General features: G+C 42.3%; 1 protein-coding gene across 2 annotated transcripts in view; it reads right to left on the reverse strand.

Annotated features, from left to right (window-relative positions):
* The window catches only part of trim47 (tripartite motif containing 47), a 23505-nt gene extending 11124 nt beyond the window's left edge, over positions 1-12381 (reverse strand). The window contains exons 1-5 of one of the 2 annotated variants that reach the window (XM_036967576.2): positions 11947-12381; positions 9163-9380; positions 5068-5113; positions 4559-4654; positions 2173-2262 (exon numbers count right to left, since the gene is read on the reverse strand). In XM_036967576.2, the coding sequence (XP_036823471.1) occupies positions 2173-2262; positions 4559-4654; positions 5068-5113; positions 9163-9380; positions 11947-12135 (639 nt within the window). In that variant the 5' untranslated portion in view covers positions 12136-12381. The remainder of the gene's footprint in view (positions 1-2172; positions 2263-4558; positions 4655-5067; positions 5114-9162; positions 9381-11946) is intronic. The other variant, XM_036967577.2, reaches the window with a different exon arrangement.
* Positions 12382-19637: the final 7256 nt, after the last annotated feature.

The following is a 19637-nucleotide window of genomic DNA, read 5'->3' on the forward strand; positions in this document are numbered from 1 at the left end:
CTACACACAGAGTATACCAACTAGCCATCAGTCTACACACAGAGTACACCAACTAGCCATCAGGCTACACAGAGTATACCATTTGCTACGGTTTGCCATCTCTTAGTTGATTAAATAACAAAAAGCAGATGAAATTTGAGAACACGGTATTTGTACGGTAAGTAAACAACATCATCAGCTTACAAAACCTAACTGTAAAATGACTGTTTGAATACTAAACATGACTAATACTGAGACAGGATCCTCGGGGGTTCAGTTGGTAAAACAGTGTTTTTCAACGCCAGGATTGTCGGGTTTGATTCCCACCGAGGCCAGGATTGTTGGGTTTGATTCCCACCGAGGCCAGGATTGTTGGGTTTGATTCCCACCGAGGCCACGATTGTTGGGTTTGATTCCCACCGAGGCCAGGATTGTTGGGTTTGATTCCCACCGAGGCCAGGATTGTTGGGTTTGATTCCCACCCACACAAACAATGCAAGCACGACTAATTCCTTCTGGATAAAGGCGTTAGCCAAACGTCATATGTTACTATAATAATGTGTGTGTGTGTGTGTGTGTGTGTGTGTGTGTGTGTGGGGTGACATAATACAGTTGAAGTCAGAAGTTTACATACACCTTAGACAAATACATTTAAACACAGTTTTTCACAATTCCTGACATTTAATCCTTGTAGAAATTCCCTGTTTTAGGTCAGTTAGGATCACCACTTTATTTTAAGAATGTCAGAATAATAGTAGAGAGAATAATTTATTTCAGATTTGATTTCTTTCATCACATTCCCAGTGGGTCAGAAGTTTACATACACTCAATTAGTATTTGGTAGCATTGCCTTTAAATACTTTAACTTGGGCCAAACGTTTCAGGTGGAACCGAGTCAGGTTTGTAGGCCTCCTTGCTCGCACACGCCTTTTCAGTTCTGCACAGAAATGTTCTATGGGATTGAGGTCAGGTCTTTGTGATGGCCACTCCAATACCTTGACTTTGTTGCCCTTAAGCCATTTTGCCACAACTTTGGAAGAATGCTTGGGGCCATTGTCCATTTGGAAGACAAATTTGCCAAAGCCAAGCTTTAACTCCCTGACTGATGTCTTGAGATGTTGCTTCAATATATGCACAAAATTTTCCCTCCTCATGATGCCATCTATTTTGAGAAGTGCACCAGTCCCTCCTGCAGTAAAGCACCCCCACAACATGATGCTGCCACCCCCGTGCTTCATGGTTGGGATGGTGTTCTTCGGCTTGCAAGCATCCCCCTTTTTCCTCCAAACATAACAATGGTCATTATGGTCAAACAGTTCTATTTTTGTTTAATCAAACCAGAGGACATTTCTCCGAAAAGTATAATGTTTGACCCCATGTGCAGTTTCAAACCGTAGTCTGGCTTTATTATGGCGGTTTTGGAGCAGTGGCTTCTTCCTTGCTGAGCGGCCTTTCAGGTTATGTCGATTTAGGACCTGTTTTACTGTGGATATAGATGCTGGAGGATACAGGTACAAAAGTATCTTCACAAGGTCCTTTGCTGTTGTTCTGGGATTGATTTGAACTTTTTGCACCAAAGTACGTTCATCTCTAGGAGACAGAATGTGTCTCCTTCCTGAGCGGTATGACGGCTGCGTGGTCCCATGGTGTTTATAGTTGCGTACTATTGTTTGTACAGATGAACGTGGTACCTTCAGGGGTTTGGAAATTGAACCAGACTTGTAGAGGTCTACAATCTTTTTTCTGAGGTCTTGGCTGATTTCTTTTGATTTTCCCATGACGTCAAGCAAAGAGGCACTGAGTTTGAAGGTAGGCCTTGAAATACATCCACAAGTACACCTCCAATTGACTCAAAATAGGTCAATTAGCCTATCAGAAGCTTCTAACGCCATGACATAATTTTCTGGAATTTTCCAAGCTGAGTGTGTTCCAAGCTAAAGGCACAGTCAACTTAGTGTATGTGAACTTCTGACCCACTGGAATTGTGATACAGTGAATTATAAGTTAAATAATCTGTCTGTAAACAATTGTTGGAAAAATGAATTGTGTCAAGCACAAAGTAGATGTCCTAACCGACTTGCCAAAACTATAGTTTGTTAACAAGAAATTTGTAGAGTGGTTGAAAACTGAGTGAATGACTCCAACCTAAGTGTATTTAAACTTCCGACTTCAACTGTATATACACACACTAACCTCCAGTAGGTCGTCCTTCTCATCCAACAGAAACTGGACTAGAGATCCCACATCCTCTTCAATCTTCTCCTTCAGCTTCAGCTTCTTTAACTAGAAGATGTGATAACATGGGGAAAAGACACTGGCGTCACCTAATGGTCATCTGACATAACGACTGTCAGTCTATCCAGAGGAGGTACGAACACACACGACTGTCAGTCTAACCAGAGGAGGAATGAACACACACAACAGTTTAGTCTAACCGGAGGAGGAACGAACACACACGACTGTCAGTCTAACCAGAGGAGGAATGAACACACACGACTGTCAGTCTAACCGGAGGAGGTACGAACACACACAACAGTTTAGTCTAACCAGAGGAGGAACGAACACACACGACTGTCAGTCTAACCGGAGGAGGTACGAACACACACAACAGTCAGTCTAACCAGAGGAGGAACGAACACACACGACTGTCAGTCTAACCAGAGGAGGAATGAACACACACAGGAACCGGGATTCGTTGGACAAGGTGATGTTTTTCCACTCCTCGGTTGTCCGGTGTTGATGATCGCCTGCCCACTGGAGCTGCTTTTTCTGTTGTTTTTAAGCTGATAGGAGCAGAACCCGGTGTGGTCGTCTGCTGCAATAGTCCATGTGTGACAAGGACCGATGAGTTGTGCGTTCCCGAGATGCCGTTCTGCACACCACTGTTTGCTGCCCGCCTGTCAGCTCGCACCATTCTTGCCGTTTCCTTCGTCCTCTCATCAACAAGCAGTTTTTTGCCCACAGGACCGCCGCTGTCGGGATGTTGTTTGTTTGTCTCACCGTTCTGGGTAAACTGAGACACTGTCGTGCGTGAAAAGCCCAGGAGGCCGGCAGTTTCTGAGAGACTGGAACCATCACACTCAGTCATACCACACACAGTCTCTTAGGTCACTATGATCATACCACACACAGTCTCTTAGGTCACTATGATCATACCACACTCAGTCTCTTAGGTCACTATGATCATACCACACCCAGTCTCTTAGGTCACTATGGTCATACCACACCCAGTCTCTTAGGTCACTATGATCATACCACACCCAGTCTCTTAGGTCACTATGATCATACCACACCCAGTCTCTTAGGTCACTATGATCATACCACACCCAGTCTCTTAAGTCACTATGATCATACCACACCCAGTCTCTTAGGTCACTATGATCATACCACACCCAGTCTCTTAGGTCACTATGATCATACCACACCCAGTCTCTTAGGTCACTATGATCATACCACACCCAGTCTCTTAGGTCACTATGATCATACCACACCCAGTCTCTTAGGTCACTATGATCATACCACACCCAGTCTCTTAGGTCACTATGGTCATACCACACCCAGTCTCTTAGGTCACTATGATCATACCACACCCAGTCTCTTAAGTCACTATGATCATACCACACCCAGTCTCTTAGGTCACTATGATCATACCACACCCAGTCTCTTAGGTCACTATGATCATACCACACCCAGTCTCTTAGGTCACTATGATCATACCACACCCAGTCTCTTAGGTCACTATGATCATACCACACCCAGTCTCTTAGGTCACTATGATCATACCACACCCAGTCTCTTAGGTCACTATGATCATACCACACCCAGTCTCTTAGGTCACTACGATCATACCACACCCAGTCTCTTAGGTCACTATGATCATACCACACCCAGTCTCTTAGGTCACTATGATCATACCACACCCAGTCTCTTAGGTCACTATGATCATACCACACCCAGTCACTTAGGTCACTATGATCATACCACACCCAGTCTCTTAGGTCCCTATGATCATACCACACTCAGTCTCTTAGGTCACTATGATCATACCACACCCAGTCTCTTAGGTCCCTATGATCATACCACACTCAGTCTCTTAGGTCACTACGATCATACCACACCCAGTCTCTTAGGTCACTATGATCATACCACACCCAGTCTCTTAGGTCCCTATGATCATACCACACTCAGTCTCTTAGGTCACTGGTTTTGCCCATTATGAATGCCTCGATGCCGGTCTGTCTGCTTTATATAGCAAGCCACGGTCACATGACTCACTGTCTGTAGGACCGAACCATTTTCGTGAACAGGGTGGTGGCGCCTAACAAACTGGCTACTGATAGATACAGTACCAGTCAGAAGTTTGGACATATGTGTTATTTCATAGTTTTGATGTTCTCACTATCATTCTACGATGTAGAAAATAGTACAAATAAAATAAACCCTTGAATGAGTAGGCGTGTCCAAACTCTAGACATATACACATTATTACACACACACACACACACATATACATATATATATATTAGTTCACTGGTATACCAACAGCATATCTATGTATATCCAGAGCCCAGCTGTGTACCTTGGCTTCATTCTTGGTCTGCTCATCCATAGCCTTCACTCTGGTACACACCGTCTTCTGCCATGTTAATTCCACCAGCCTCAGACGCAGTTCGCTCTGAGAGAAACACACACACACACACACACACACTTTACCGTGTTCAACCACTCAATCCATCTTAAAAAAAAGGGCAATCTGCAGTTCAAACAAAAACAAAGCAGACACCCCGTCACTGTTTTGGTAAACAGCTGACGGACAGGGCTGGAGAAATGTAACCAGTCAGTTCATAGACAGAGCTGATACATTTGCAAGATACATTTGTAAGTAAAACCAAGCTTCCATTTTGGGTTCTGATTATGGGGTAAACGACAGTTGAACTAAGCTCACGACACATTTACAAGTGATATGGTTCTAGAATCATGTCATTCATTTAAATATTCCAAGATGGCTGTATCAGATTGACTTTTTCAGAAACCATAGCAACAAATCTTTATCAGCAACAGCAGCATGTTGTGTCCTCGGGGCCTCACCTTCATATCCTCAAGGACCTCTGGAACAGGAGCCACATCATGGTGTCTGAAAAGACAAGGGGACACCATCGTGTTATTTAAGGACCTGGTTTGAATGCTCTACGTGACAGAAACTCTGACCTTGAGAGCATCAGTTTGGTGATATCCACCCGATTTGCTCAAAGAGAGAATTTGAGGGAAGGGTAGGCTAACGTGTTCCTAGATCAGTGGTTAACGGTCAACCTCCAACCAGTGATAGGTGGTGAAATAATAGGAGAGTAAACTCTGATCAAACCAGTGATAGTGAGGAAACAAAATGTTTGATCAAATACTATGCATTTTACAAACACTTTCACAGAATTCTCATCACCATAACAGAATTCTCATCACCGTAACAGAATTATCATCACCATAACAGAATTTGAATCCCCAAAAAGCAATTAACAAATCAATATTTCTAATTATTTTTTTAAACACTGCTCCCCTGAAAGGCCCAATTTAAACAAACTGAAAAAAATCTGGGGAAGGGTACCAAAACATTTCTGCAGCATTGAAGGTCCCGAAGAACACAGTGGCCTCCATTATTCTTAAATGGACAAGGTTTGGAACCACCAAGATTCTTCCTAGATCTGGCCACCTGGCCAAACTGAACAATCAGTGGACAGGGGCCTTGGTCAGGTAGGTGACCAAGAACCCGATGGTCACTGACAGAGCTCCAGAGTTCCTCTGTGGAGATGGGAGAACCTTCCAGAAGGACAACCATCTCTGCAGCACTCCACTAATCAGGCCTTTATGGTAGAGTGGCCAGACAGAAGCCACTCCTTAGTAAAAAGGCACATGATAGCTCACATGGAGCTTGCTAGACAAACCTACAGGACTCTCAAACCATGAGAAACAAAACCCTCTGGTCTGATGAAACCAAGATTGAACTATTTGGCTTGAATGCCAAGCGTCACGTCTGGAGGAAACCTGGCACCATCCCTAAGTTGAAGCATGATGGTGGCAGCATCATGTCTGTAGGAAACCTGGCACCATCCCTAAGGTGAAGCATGATGGTGGCAGCATCATGTCTGGAGGAAACCTGGCACCATCCCTAAGGTGAAGCATGATGGTGGCAGCATCATGTCTGGAGGAAACATGGCACCATCCCTAAGGTGAAGCATGGTGGTGGCCGCATCATGTCTGGAGGAAACCTGGCACCATCTCTACGGTGAAGCATGATGGTGGCAGCATCATGTCTGGAGGAAACCTGGCACCATCTCTACGGTGAAGCACGATGGTGGCAGCATCATGTCTGGAGGAAACCTGGCACCATCCCTATGGTGAAGCATGATGGTGGCAGCATCATGTCTGGAGGAAACCTGGCACCATCTCTACAGTGAAGCATGGTGGTGGCAGCATCATGTCTGGAGGAAACCTGGCACTATCCCTAAGGTGAAGCATGATGGTGGCAGCATCATGCTGACTTGCCAAGTTAAATAAAGGTTCAATAAAAACAAATTAAAAAAATGCTGTGGGAATGTTTTTCAGCAGCAGGGACTGGGAGACTAGTCAGGATCGAGGGAAAGATGAACAGAGCAAAGAACAGAGAGATCCTTGATGTAAACCTACTCCAGAGCGCTCAGGACCTCAGACTGGGGTGAAGATTCACCTTCCAACAGGACAACGACCCTAAATACAAAACCCTCTTAGGCCTCACTCCCCCCTATCTGAGATATCTACTGCAGCCCTCATCCTCCACATTCAAACAACCATTCTGCCAGTCACATTCTGTTAAAGGTCCCCAAAGCACACACATCCCTGGGTCGCTCCTCTTTCCAGTTCTCTGCAGCTAGCGACTGGAACGAGCTGCAACAAACACTCAAACTGGACAGTTTTATCTCAATCTCTTCATTCAAAGACTCAATCATGGACACTGACAGTTGTGGCTGCTTTGCGTGCCCTTTGTGCTGTTGTCTGTGCTCATTAATGTTTGTACCACGTTTTGGGCTGCTACCATGTTGTTGTCATGCTGTGTTGTCATGTGTTGCTACCTTGCTGTGTTGCTGCCTTGCTGTGTTGCCATGTGTTGCTACCTTGCTATGTTGTTGTCTTAGGTCTCTCTTTATGTAGTGTTGTGTTGTCTCTCTTGTCGTGATGTGTGTTTTGTCCTATATTTCTATGATATTTATTTTTTTAATCCCAACCCTCGTCCCAACAGGAGGTTTTATGCCTTTCGGTAGGCCGTCATGGAAAATAAGAATTTGTTCTTAACTGACTTGCCTAGTTAAATAAAAGGTTAAATAAATAAATAAATATATATATATATTTTTTTTTAAATAAAATAAAAAGCACACAGCCAAGACAACACAGGAGTGGCTTCTGGACATGTCTCTGAATGTCCTTACTGTGTTCAACCACTCCATCCATCTTGAAAGGCAATCTGCAGCTCAAACAACAAAGCAGGCACCCCCCCCCCTCCCCCCCTTAACCCAATCGAACATCTCTGGAGAGACCTAAAAATAGCTGTGCAGCGACGCTACCCATCCAACCTGACAGAACTTGAGAGAATATGTAGAAAAGAATGGGAGAAACTCCTCAAATACAGGTGTGCCAAGCTTGTAGCGTCATTACCCAAGAAGACTTAAGGCTGTAATCGCTGCCAAAGGTGCTTCATCAAAGTACTGAGTAAAGGGTCTGAATACTTATGTAAAATGTATACTTACATTTTTTTTAAATATATATATATATATATATATATATATATATATATATATATATATATATATATATATATATATATACACACACATATATACACACACACATATATATATACATATATATATACACATATATATACACATATATATACATATACATATACACATATATATATATATATATATATATATACACATACACACACACACACATTTGATTTTTGTTTTTAATAAAAACCTGTTTTTGCTTTGCATTATGGGGTATTGTGTGTAGATTGATGGGGGGGACGATTTAACACATTTTAGAATAAGGCTGTAACAAAAATGTGGAAAAAGTCAAGGGCTCTGAATACTTTGCCCAATGCACTGTACCAATGCACTGTACCAATGCACTGTGTGCGTCATTCAAATATACTGAAGAAAAATAGAATTTACTGAGGTACAGTCCATATAAGGAAATCAGTCACTTGAAATAAATACATTAGGCCCTATTCTTTGAATTTTACATGACTAGGCAGGGGTGCAGCCATGGGTGGGCCTTGGAGGGCATAGGCCCGCCCACTTGGAAGCTAAACCCACCCACTGGGGAGCCAGGCCCAGCCAATCAGGATGAGTTTCCCCGCCGCAAAAAAGGGCTTTATTACAGAAATAAGTACTTCGCCATATACTGTTTACCAGTACTGAGAAACATGTGGTTGGCCAGCTCTCCAACATCCTGAAAGTGTTATTTGACATGTGGCAACAACTAAGCAGCGACACAATATACAGGAAACACTGTAGTCGTCGCTGACCTTTGCAAACTGAATTTAAAGACATTAAAGCCTCGAGGCCTTCTAATCAGATGAATGAATTTAATATTTTAAAAAGGACCCGCGGACAACAGGGACACTCAAAGTCAAACTTGAATGGATCGTTGTTAACAGTTAACTGGAGAGATTCCAACGAACATGATGCACCATAGAACACATATTTCAGGAGCTCTGTCGGGGCAGTCCCGTTAGATCTCTCATATACTGCTTACAGACATGTTACATAGGCATAGTTCATAGGGTTGGTGCCTGCATGCGTCTGGCACCGTCTCTGACCTTAACTTAAAGAACATACTCTGACTGTTCTGCCAGATAGTCCTAAGGAAGGGGGGGGGGGGGGGGGGGGTCATGACCATCTCCCCCTCATATCTTTACCAAACACAGGCAGGAACCAAGGATTATTTATGACCTGAAAGATTAGGTGAACATCTTCAAGGCTGTCTCTTCACACGATACAATGTCCTTAACAACTCTTAACAGCCCAGAACGGAATCAAGCAGCTGACACAATTACACAACCATTTTTGTTATGTGTTTCTGAGATTAGGGTAGGGAAAGCTGATCCTAGATCTGTAGGCCTGAGGGGAAACTTGGAACATGTGTTACCTGTGTGCCCGGGACTCCCTACACACCACACAGATGGGTTTGTTGTCAGTGTGACAATAGAGCTTCAGCTCCTCTCCATGCCTGTCGCATTTCCCATCTATTTGGAAACGCTTGGATGGAGCCGGCTGCTCACAGGGCTTCAGACACTCCAACCCACTCAGCTTATCAACAAGGTTCTTAACCAGGTAGTTCTTGGTGAAGCTGATCTTGTTAAATATCTACAGAGAAAGAGAAAAGTTTGGAACAAACAGCTTTTAGATTATTACCATCAAATGAAAAGGAGGTACTGAATTAGTTTAGACAGTTAGGCAAACATTTTTAGCTTGCTACAACAACAGGTAGAGCTGGGCGATATGGCCAAAAATACACTACATGACCAAAAGTATGTGGACACCTGCTCGCCGAACATCTCATTCCAAAACCATGGCCATTAATATGGAGTTGGTCCCTCCGTTGCTGCTATAACTGCCTCCACTCTTCTGGGAAGGCTTTCCACTAGGTGTCGGAACATTGCTGTAGGGACTTGCTTCCATTCAGCCACAAGAACATTAATGAGGTCGGGCGATTAGGCCTGGCACGTAGACGGTGTTCCAATTCATCCCAAAGGTGTTCGGTGGGGTTGAGGTCAGGGCTCTGTGCAGGCCAGTTCTTCCACAACGATCTCAACAAACCATTTCTATATGGACCTTGCTTTGTGCCCAGAGGAATTGTCAGGCTGAAACAAGAAAGGGCCTTCCCCAAACTTTTGCCACAAAGTTGGAAGCACAGAATCGTCTAGAATGTCATCGTATGCTGCAGTGTTAAGATTTCCCTTCACTGGAACAAAGAGGCCTAGCCTGAACCATGAAAAATAGCCCCAGACCATTATTCATCCTCAAACTTTACAGTTGGCACTATGCATTGGGGCAGGTAGCATTCTCCAGGGATCCGCCGAACCCAGATTTGTCTGTTGGACTGCCAGATGTTGAATCACTCCAGAGAGCACGCTTCCACTGCTCCAGAGTCCAATGGCAGTGAGCTTTACACCACTCCAGCCCACGCTTGGCATTGCACATGGGGATCTTAAGCCTTTGTGCAGCTGCTCGGCCTTGTAAACCCATTTCATGAAGCTCCGGATGAACAGTTATTGTGCTGACGTCGCTTCCAGGCAGTTTGGAACTCAGTAATGAGCGTTGCAACAGAGGACAGACGATTTTTAAGTGCTACGTGCTTCAGCGCTCAGTGGTCCCATTCTATGAGCTTGTGTGGCCTACCACGTCGCAGCTGAGCCGTTGTTGCTCCTGGATGTTGCCACGTCACAATAACAGCACTTACAGTTGACCGGGGCAGCTCTAGGAAGGGCGGAAATTTGACATACTAACTTGTTGGAAAGGTGGCATCCAATGACGGTACCACATTGAAAGTCACTGAGCTCTTCAGTAAGGCCATTCTACCGCAAATGTTTGTTTATGGAGATTGCATGGCTGTGTGCTGGATATTATACAACTGTCAGGAACGTGTGTGGCTGAAATATAGAAATCCACTAATTTGAATGGGTGTCCACATACTTTTGTAACTAGTGTTTTTTTTTATTTTATATTTCAAAATAATTAAAGTTCTGAATATATGCACAAGAACAAATGGAATTGGAATAAAACTTTATTTATACTTTGTGATACTGACAAGAGCAGCAAGGGGTGCATGTTTTAGTTTTTGCCCTAGCACTACACAGCTGATTAAAAATAAACTAATCATCAAGGTTTGATCATTTGAATCAGCTGTGTAGGGCCAAAACCAAAACGTACTACAGGCCTTGGGGTCCAGAGGACAGCGTATGGGAAACGCTGCCCTAGGATGACAACATATGAATTAAAAATTGATTTTAAATGGGCTTTCTGATGGTTTCATACTCAATCAAACTAAGATCAAACTGACAGAGAAGTAGCCCAATTACATGTAATAGAACAGTTTATTTATTTTGCCATTGTATCAAAATACATTTATATAGATTGTATTGTAAAAAAATCCATACATGTATGTGGATCGATACCGGTACACCACCCTAAAAATATATCGCCCAGCCCTAGAAAAACCTTATCCTCCGGGTTACCTTCGCCCATGGTAACCAACAAGCGTCAGGCTCCTAAAAGAAGATACCTTCATCAATGGCAGCTAAAAGTAGTTCGCGTCTGAATGTGCCCTAACCTTATCACAGGTAATAAAATAGTGTTTCAGACATTGTTGACAAAGGGTAACTAAAAACAGGAAAATCACTCCTGCATCTCAGTGTGCCCGTTGCAGGTGAGCGGGAATAATGAAATGATAGTTTAATTGGGATTAAAAAAAAATAAAGACCCGCACACTACTCCTTCCTGAATAAAACGTTATTTATACTTTGTGATACTGACAAGAGCAGTGTGGGGTTCTTTCTTTTGAGAGAAAGGAGACAATACTAAAGTTTGCTATGTTACTAGTTAGTTAGTCACAGAGATGAAGGGCATGATGATTCGGCCGTGATTACATGTTGGCTTGATTAAACAACACCTCGCCATACTACCTAATTAGCCACCAAGCTAATTTATAACACAAAGGCTCCGCGTTTTTCAGCAGTGTCGGTGTTATTAACTAAATCTCTAACTTTATCCAATTCCAGTGGTAAAACGCTTAAAATAGGTACGGGAAAATGCATTGTAAATTACACTTGCTACGATTAACTTGACCATTCAAGATGACAAAGAAATTGTCTAGCTAGCAAACAGCTGATAAGGATAAAAACACGCTAATTAGCATTGAAGCACAACAAACCATTCGGCACTCTGGGCATTGATAACCGACGTCCTCTCCTCCGTTCTCCTCCCAATGCATCAGGATGCAGAATTTGCAGAAATTGTGTCCGCATTTGAGAATGACCGGTTCGTTGAAGTAGTCAAGACAGATGGCACAAATCAACTCTTTCTGTAGCTCGATGCCCGCACCGCTGGATCCCGCAGCCATGTTGTTTACCTAGCTACCGAAAAACACTTTTCCGTAGCGTAGAAGAAAGCGGAAGTGTTGGCTCAACATGATTGATGATGCGATTGGCTATCCGTTGTCTGGGTAGAGGAAGAGGCGAGGCGAAAGATTTTACTCCGCCCAAAATTTGTTTCAACGAAAATAAACCCCAAGAAGCGAGGAACTTTTGTATGGAAGTCATTAGGCATATTTCCATAGAGTACCACAGTATGAGTCATAATTACCCATAAAACCTAGCGGTCAAACAGGGAAATGGGTCCAGTCGTTTTTCCACAATTAATTTTTCTCCCATAAGGGATTCTGGAAACACTTAAAATAAGAGCTGTGTTTGGTGTAGGCTTACCCTTGCGTGACGTTTTTGATAACCGTGTAAATATCTCTAGGACAAGTGACTTTTATGGATATATTTGGCTCTATTTACTTTCATAGCACACGCTCCAGCAGGTATATCTCTCTAGTCACCCCCAAAACCAATTCTTTCTTTGGCCGCCTCTCTTTCCAGTTCTCTGCTGCCAATGACTGGAACGAACTACAAAAATCTCTGAAACTGGAAACACTTATCTCCCTCACTAGCTTTAAGCACCAACTGTCAGAGCAGCTCACAGATTACTGCACCTGTACATAGCCCACCTATAATTTAGCCCTATCAACTACCTCTTTCCCAACTGTATTTAATTTATTTATTTATTTTGCTCCTTTGCACCCCATTATTTTTATTTCTACTTTGCACATTCTTCCATTGCAAAACTACCATTCCAGTGTTTTACTTGCTATATTGTATTTACCTTGCCACCAAGGCCTTTTTTGCCTTTACCTCCCTTCTCACCTCATTTTCTCACATTGTATATAGACTTGTTTATACTTTATTATTGACTGTATGTTTGTTTTACTCCATGTGTAACTCTGTGTTGTTGTATCTGTCGAACTGCTTTGCTTTATCTTGGCCAGGTCGCAATTGTAAATGAGAACTTGTTCTCAACTTGCCTACCTGGTTAAATAAAGGTCAAATAAATAAATAAATAAAAAATTAACAGCAAGACAATAACCTAAAACACAAGGCCAAATATACACTGGAGTTGCTTACCAAGAAGACAGAGAATGTTCCTGAGTGGCCGAGTTACAGTTTTGACTTGAATCTACTTGAAAATCTGTGGCAAGACCTGAAAAAGGTTATCTAGCAACGATCAACAACCAATTTGACAGAGCTTGAAGAATTTTCTAAAGAATAATGGGCAAATGTTGCACAATCCAGGTGTTAGAGACTTACCCCAGAAAGACTCACCGTTGTAATCACTGCTCAAGGAGCTTGCTTCTACAAAGTATTTACTCAGGGATGTGAATACTTATGTAAATGAGATATTCCAGTATGTTTTCACTTCGTCATTATGGTGTATTGTGTGTAGATGGGTGGTAACATTTTTTGATTTAATCCATTTTGAATTCAGGCTGTAACACAACAAAATGTGAAAGAAGTCAAGGGGGTATTGAATACTTTCTGAAGGAACTGTATGGCAATATGTGGCCTTATATATCAAAGAACATGAGATATATTTAAACATATATGATCATATATTTAAAACCCATATAAAAAGTGACATACATTTTAAAATATATTACCATATACTTTAATACATTGATCTTAACATATATAAATCTCACACACATACAAAACATTACAATATGCGTATGTACAGTATTATCATCATGCAAAATGTACTCAGAACATTATTTTTGTTTAATATATTTATTGCTTTGAAATCTATTCCAGATTGATGTATTTTTATTTTTTATCTCATAATGAAATCTCAAACGTAGGGATTCATTATTTAGTAATTGCGTGTGGTGTTAGCCATCAATACGACTACTTTATTGTTTATTGTAGCTACTGTAGATGATACGTGCCATCTCATTTGGAGATTAGAGATTAGATTGAGATGGCGTAGACAACTATTGGTTTACAGGTTTACACTGAGTGTACAAAACATTAGGAACACCTCTTTCCATAACATTGACTGACCAGGTGAATCCAGGTGAAAGCTCTGATCCCTTCTTGATGTCACTTTTTAAATTAACTCCAATCAGTGTAGATGAAGGGGAGGAGACAGGTTAAAGAATCATTTTTTCAGAGCCTTGAGACAATTGAGACATGGATTGTGTATGTGTGTCATTCTGAGGGTTTATGGGCAAGACACAAGATTTAAGGGCCTTTGAACAGGGTATGGTAGTAGGTGCCAGGCGCACCAGTTTGTGTCAAGAACTGCAACGCTGCTGGGTTTTTCACGCTCAACAGTTTTCCGTGTGTATCAAGAATTGTCCACCACCCAAAAGACATCCAGCCGACTTGACACAACTGTGGGAAGCAATCGAGTCAACATGGGCCAGCATCCTTGTGGAATACCTTGTAGAATCCATGCCAAGGATTTCCATTGGGAATCGTTTATGCCTATTGCCACCAGCAGGGGGCGAGATATGAGCGTCTCCACTCTCATCAACAACACTGGGAGCTGACTTCTTTGACAAGTCTTAACAGTTTTCTCCGACTGTACAATTTGTTTTTGTTCCGTTAAACAGGTATGTGGTTTACACAAGCATATTATCTATAGAACATTCTAGAGTCTCAATGGTTGTCGCATGTACATCTGCGTTGAAAGGCGGCAGAGCTCGAGCGTTGTTTTATCAGACCCACGAGACAACCTGAAAATCGGTCTTCCCCACGAAAAGTCTGTAGCTCCAAAACGGTTTGAAGTATAAACTCATGACCAATCTATGGAAAGGGGAGACTCTTCAAAATCTTGTTTCCTAAAGGATACATTTTTTGACTGTCTTTTTTTCATGTCTTTGTTATTCAATACATTTCTCTGGGCTATAGTAGTAAAGGCCACATTCTATATTTATCAAGTAATTTGTTTTAATGTTGTTGTTTGTTTTTTAAACCTAAAAGGCTCCTACAATTCACAATCAAATAATAAAGTGACCCGTACATAGTAGGACCACCAGCCACCATTGCCTCGTTGCTCAAGTGATTTCCATTTTTCTAATGGTTGTCAATTATTTTGGGTCACTGCTCAACTCTCTGTTTGACTTGTGAAATTATTTGTAATGCATTAATGCAACAATGTTATCATAACTGGCTTAAAAGGGGATCACACTAATGTACTTTTTCCTCCATCAACTTTCCCAGACCGTTAATTTGTCCTATGCTGTAGGCCTGTTTTACAGACCGCAATAACAAGAGCAAGCTTGTTTCTTTTCTCGAATAGGCTATTAGGTCTAATATTAACAAAATATATACAGTATGTACTATAGCTAGTATTAACTAAATATATACAGTATGTACTATAGCTAGTATTAACTAAATATATACAGTATGTACTATAGCTAGTATTAACTAAATATATACAGTATGTACTATAGCTAGTATTAACTAAATATATACTATCTTTTTTTCCAAGGATTTCATGTATTTATTTTATTTTTATTGAACCTTAATTTAACTTGGCAAGTCATTTAAGAAGAAATTCTTATTTTACAATGACGGCCTAGCCTGGCCAAACCCTCCCCTAACCCGGACGCCTCTGGCACAATTGTGCGCCGCCCTATAGGAAGAGGAATAGCCTACTGCTCAAGGGGAACAGCTGGAAGAGAGAGGCTTGATATGTGTATAGCTGAAGTAAGAAGCTAAATATTAGAGCATTCATTAACCAAATATTAGCGATGTAAATATTTACCTGTCAGCGCAATATATACAGTGCCTTGCGAAAGTATTCGGCCCCCTTGAACTTTGCGACCTTTTGCCACATTTCAGGCTTCAAACATAAAGATATAAAACTGTATTTTTTTGTGAAGAATCAACAACAAGTGGGACACAATCATGAAGTGGAACGACATTTATTGGATATTTCAAACTTTTTTAACAAATCAAAAACTGAAAAATTGGGCGTGCAAAATTATTCAGCCCCCTTAAATTAATACTTTTGCTGCGATTACAGCTGTAAGTCGCTTGGGGTATGTCTCTATCAGTTTTGCACATCGAGAGACTGACATTTTTCCCATTCCTCCTTGCAAAACAGCTCGAGCTCAGTGAGGTTGGATGGAGAGCATTTGTGAACAGCAGTTTTCAGTTCTTTCCACAGATTCTCGATTGGATTCAGGTCTGGACTTTGACTTGGCCATTCCAACACCTGGATATGTTTATTTTTTAACCATTCCATTGTAGATTTTGCTTTATGTTTTGGATCATTGTCTTGTTGGAAGACAAATCTCCGTCCCAGTCTCAGGTCTTTTGCAGACTCCATCAGGTTTTCTTCCAGAATGGTCCTGTATTTGGCTCCATCCATCTTCCCATCAATTTTAAACATCTTCCCTGTCCCTGCTGAAGAAAAGCAGGCCCAAACCATGATGCTGCCACCACCATGTTTGACAGTAGGGATGGTGTGTTCAGGGTGATGAGCTGTGTTGCTTTTACGCCAAACATAACGTTTTGCATTGTTGCCAAAAAGTTCCATTTTGGTTTCATCTGACCAGAGCACCTTCTTCCACATGTTTGGTGTCTCTCCCAGGTGGCTTGTGGCAAACTTTAAACAACACTTTTTATGGATATCTTTAAGAAATTTCTTTCTTCTTGCCACTCTTCCATAAAGGCCAGATTTGTGCAATATACGACTGATTGTTGTCCTATGGACAGAGTCTCCCACCTCAGCTGTAGATCTCTGCAGTTCATCCAGAGTGTTCATGGGCCTCTTGGCTGCATCTCTGATCAGTCTTCTCCTTGTATGAGCTGAAAGTTTAGAGGGACGGCCAGGTCTTGGTAGATTTGCAGTGGTCTGATACTCCTTCCATTTCAATATTTTCGCTTGCACAGTGCTCCTTGGGATGTTTAAAGCTTGGGAAATCTTTTTTTTCTCCAAATCCGGCTTTAAACTTCTTCACAACAGTATCTCGGACCTGCCTGGTGTGTTCCTTGTTCTTCATGATGCTCTCTGCGCTTTTAACGGACCTCTGAGACTATCACAGTGCAGGTGCATTTATACGGAGACTTGATTACACACAGGTGGATTGTATTTATCATCATTAGTCATTTAGGTCAACATTGGATCATTCAGAGATCCTCACTGAACTTCTGGAGAGAGTTTGCAGCACTGAAAGTAAAGGGGCTGAATAATTTTGCACGCCCAATTTTTCAGTTTTTGATTTGTTAATAAAGTTTGAAATATCCAATAAATGTCGTTCCACTTCATGATTGTGTCCCACTTGTTGTTGATTCTTCACAAAAAATACAGTTTTATTTCTTTATGTTTGAAGCCTGAAATGTGGCAAAAGGTCGCAAAGTTCAAGGGGGCCGAATACTTTCGCAAGGCACTGTATATATATATACATATATATATATATATATATATTAATAGATTAGGAAATCCAGATCTGTGGGTTCCTAGGCTGCGCTCTACGATCCCGGACACCAAAGCTCCCCTATTGATTAGGCCTATGTTTAAGAAAATTCATTCTACCTAAGCTGCAACAACACAGTGCAATGAGGAATTTATACTTTTTATCAAGATAGTGCACAATTTTTGTCTATAGCCCTCAAACTCAACTCTGGACCACAAAGCCAGTTCCACTGCATTTTTTTATTGTTCCCCTCTAATCAGGGACTGATTTAGACCAGGGACACCTGGTGGGTGATTCCCCTCTAATCAGGGACTGATTTAGACCTGGGACACCAGGTGGGTGATTCCCCTCTAATCAGGGACTGATTTAGACCTGGGACAACAGGTGGGTGATTCTCCTCTAATCAGGGACTGATTTAGACCTGGGACACCAGGTGGGTGATTCCCCTCTAATCAAGGACTGGTTTAGACCTGGGACACCAGGTGGGTGATTCCCCCCTAATCAGGGACTGATTTAGACCTGGGACACCAGGTGGGTGATTCCCCTCTAATCAGGGACTGATTTAGACCTGGGACACCTGGTGGGTGATTCCCCTCTAATCAAGGACTGGTTTAGACCTGGGACACCTGGTGGGTGATTCTCCTCTAATCAGGGACTGATTTAGACCTGGGACACCAGGTGGGTGATTCCCCTCTAATCAGGGACTGATTTAGACCTGGGACACCAGGTGGGTGATTCTCCTCTAATCAGGGACTGGTTTAGACCTGGGACACCAGGTGGGTGATTCTCCTCTAATCAGGGACTGATTTAGACCTGGGACACCAGGTGGGTGATTCCCCTCTAATCGGGGACTGATTTAGACCTGGGACACCAGGTGGGTGATTCTCCTCTAATCAGGGACTGATTTAGACCTGGGACACCAGGTGGGTGATTCCCCTCTAATCAGGGACTGATTTAGACCTGGGACAACAGGTGGGTGATTCCCATCTAACCAGGGACTGATTTCGACCTTGGACACCAGGTGGGTGATTCTCCTCTAATCAGGGACTGATTTAGACCAGGGACACCAGGTGGGTGATTCTCCTCTAATCAGGGACTGATTTAGACCAGGGACACCAGGTGGGTGATTCCCCTCTAATCGGGGACTGATTTAGACCTGGGACACCAGGTGGGTGATTCTCCTCTAATCAGGGACTGATTTAGACCTGGGACACCAGGTAGTTGCAGTTCGTTATCAGGTAGAACAGAAAACCAGCAGGCTCCCGACCTGGTAGTGTAACGTTGCATACCCCTGGTCTATAGGCTGTAAACTGCAGATATGTAGGCCAATTTGAATAACGTTTATATTTTTGTCTTTAAAATTAGAGCTAGTGTAATAGATAAGTCATTTTAAGCTTCTCAGCTGATCTGTAAAATTTCCCTTGGCCTGCATAAAATGTATTACTAAACTGGTAGGCCAAGGGCTACTGAAGCTTATCTAATAGCTACAGTATAACAGTGATGGGCAACTCCAGTCCTCAAGGCCTGATTGGTGTCACCCCCCCCCACCCCCCCCCCCCAGCCTTATAGCTAACACACCCAATGAAACTAATTGCATTCTAAACTGAAGACCATGATTAGATTAATATTGGAGTCTGGTGTGTTAGCTGAGGCAAAAGTGTGATTCTTAGTCAGGTCCCCGAGAACTGGAGTTGCTCATGCTTGAGTTATAAGAACATACCTGATTCATAAACTTGATTAAACCGTATAAAAAATATATATATGTAAAAAAAAATAGCCTACTAATTTTTTCAGAACATGTTTATTTTTTGGGGAGGGTGGGGGTAGGGGGGGGGGGGGGGGGGGGGTGGAGCATTCAAACATTGTTACAAAAAAGAAAAGTGTTGAAATCACACACACACACACACACACACACACACACACACACACACACACACATATACACACACACACACACACACCACTCCCCGGTCACATTGTTATTCATAAATACAACCATAAATACTCATTCGTAAAAGTTACACGTTGAATATCAAGTTTAAACCTTGGTGCTGAAGTCGTCCGTACACTCGCAGGTGACATTATCTAACATCCGCGTC

This window comes from Oncorhynchus mykiss, chromosome 29, assembly GCF_057628025.1.
Source record: "Oncorhynchus mykiss isolate SJ-2025 chromosome 29, ASM5762802v1, whole genome shotgun sequence".
NCBI lineage: Eukaryota > Metazoa > Chordata > Actinopteri > Salmoniformes > Salmonidae > Oncorhynchus > Oncorhynchus mykiss.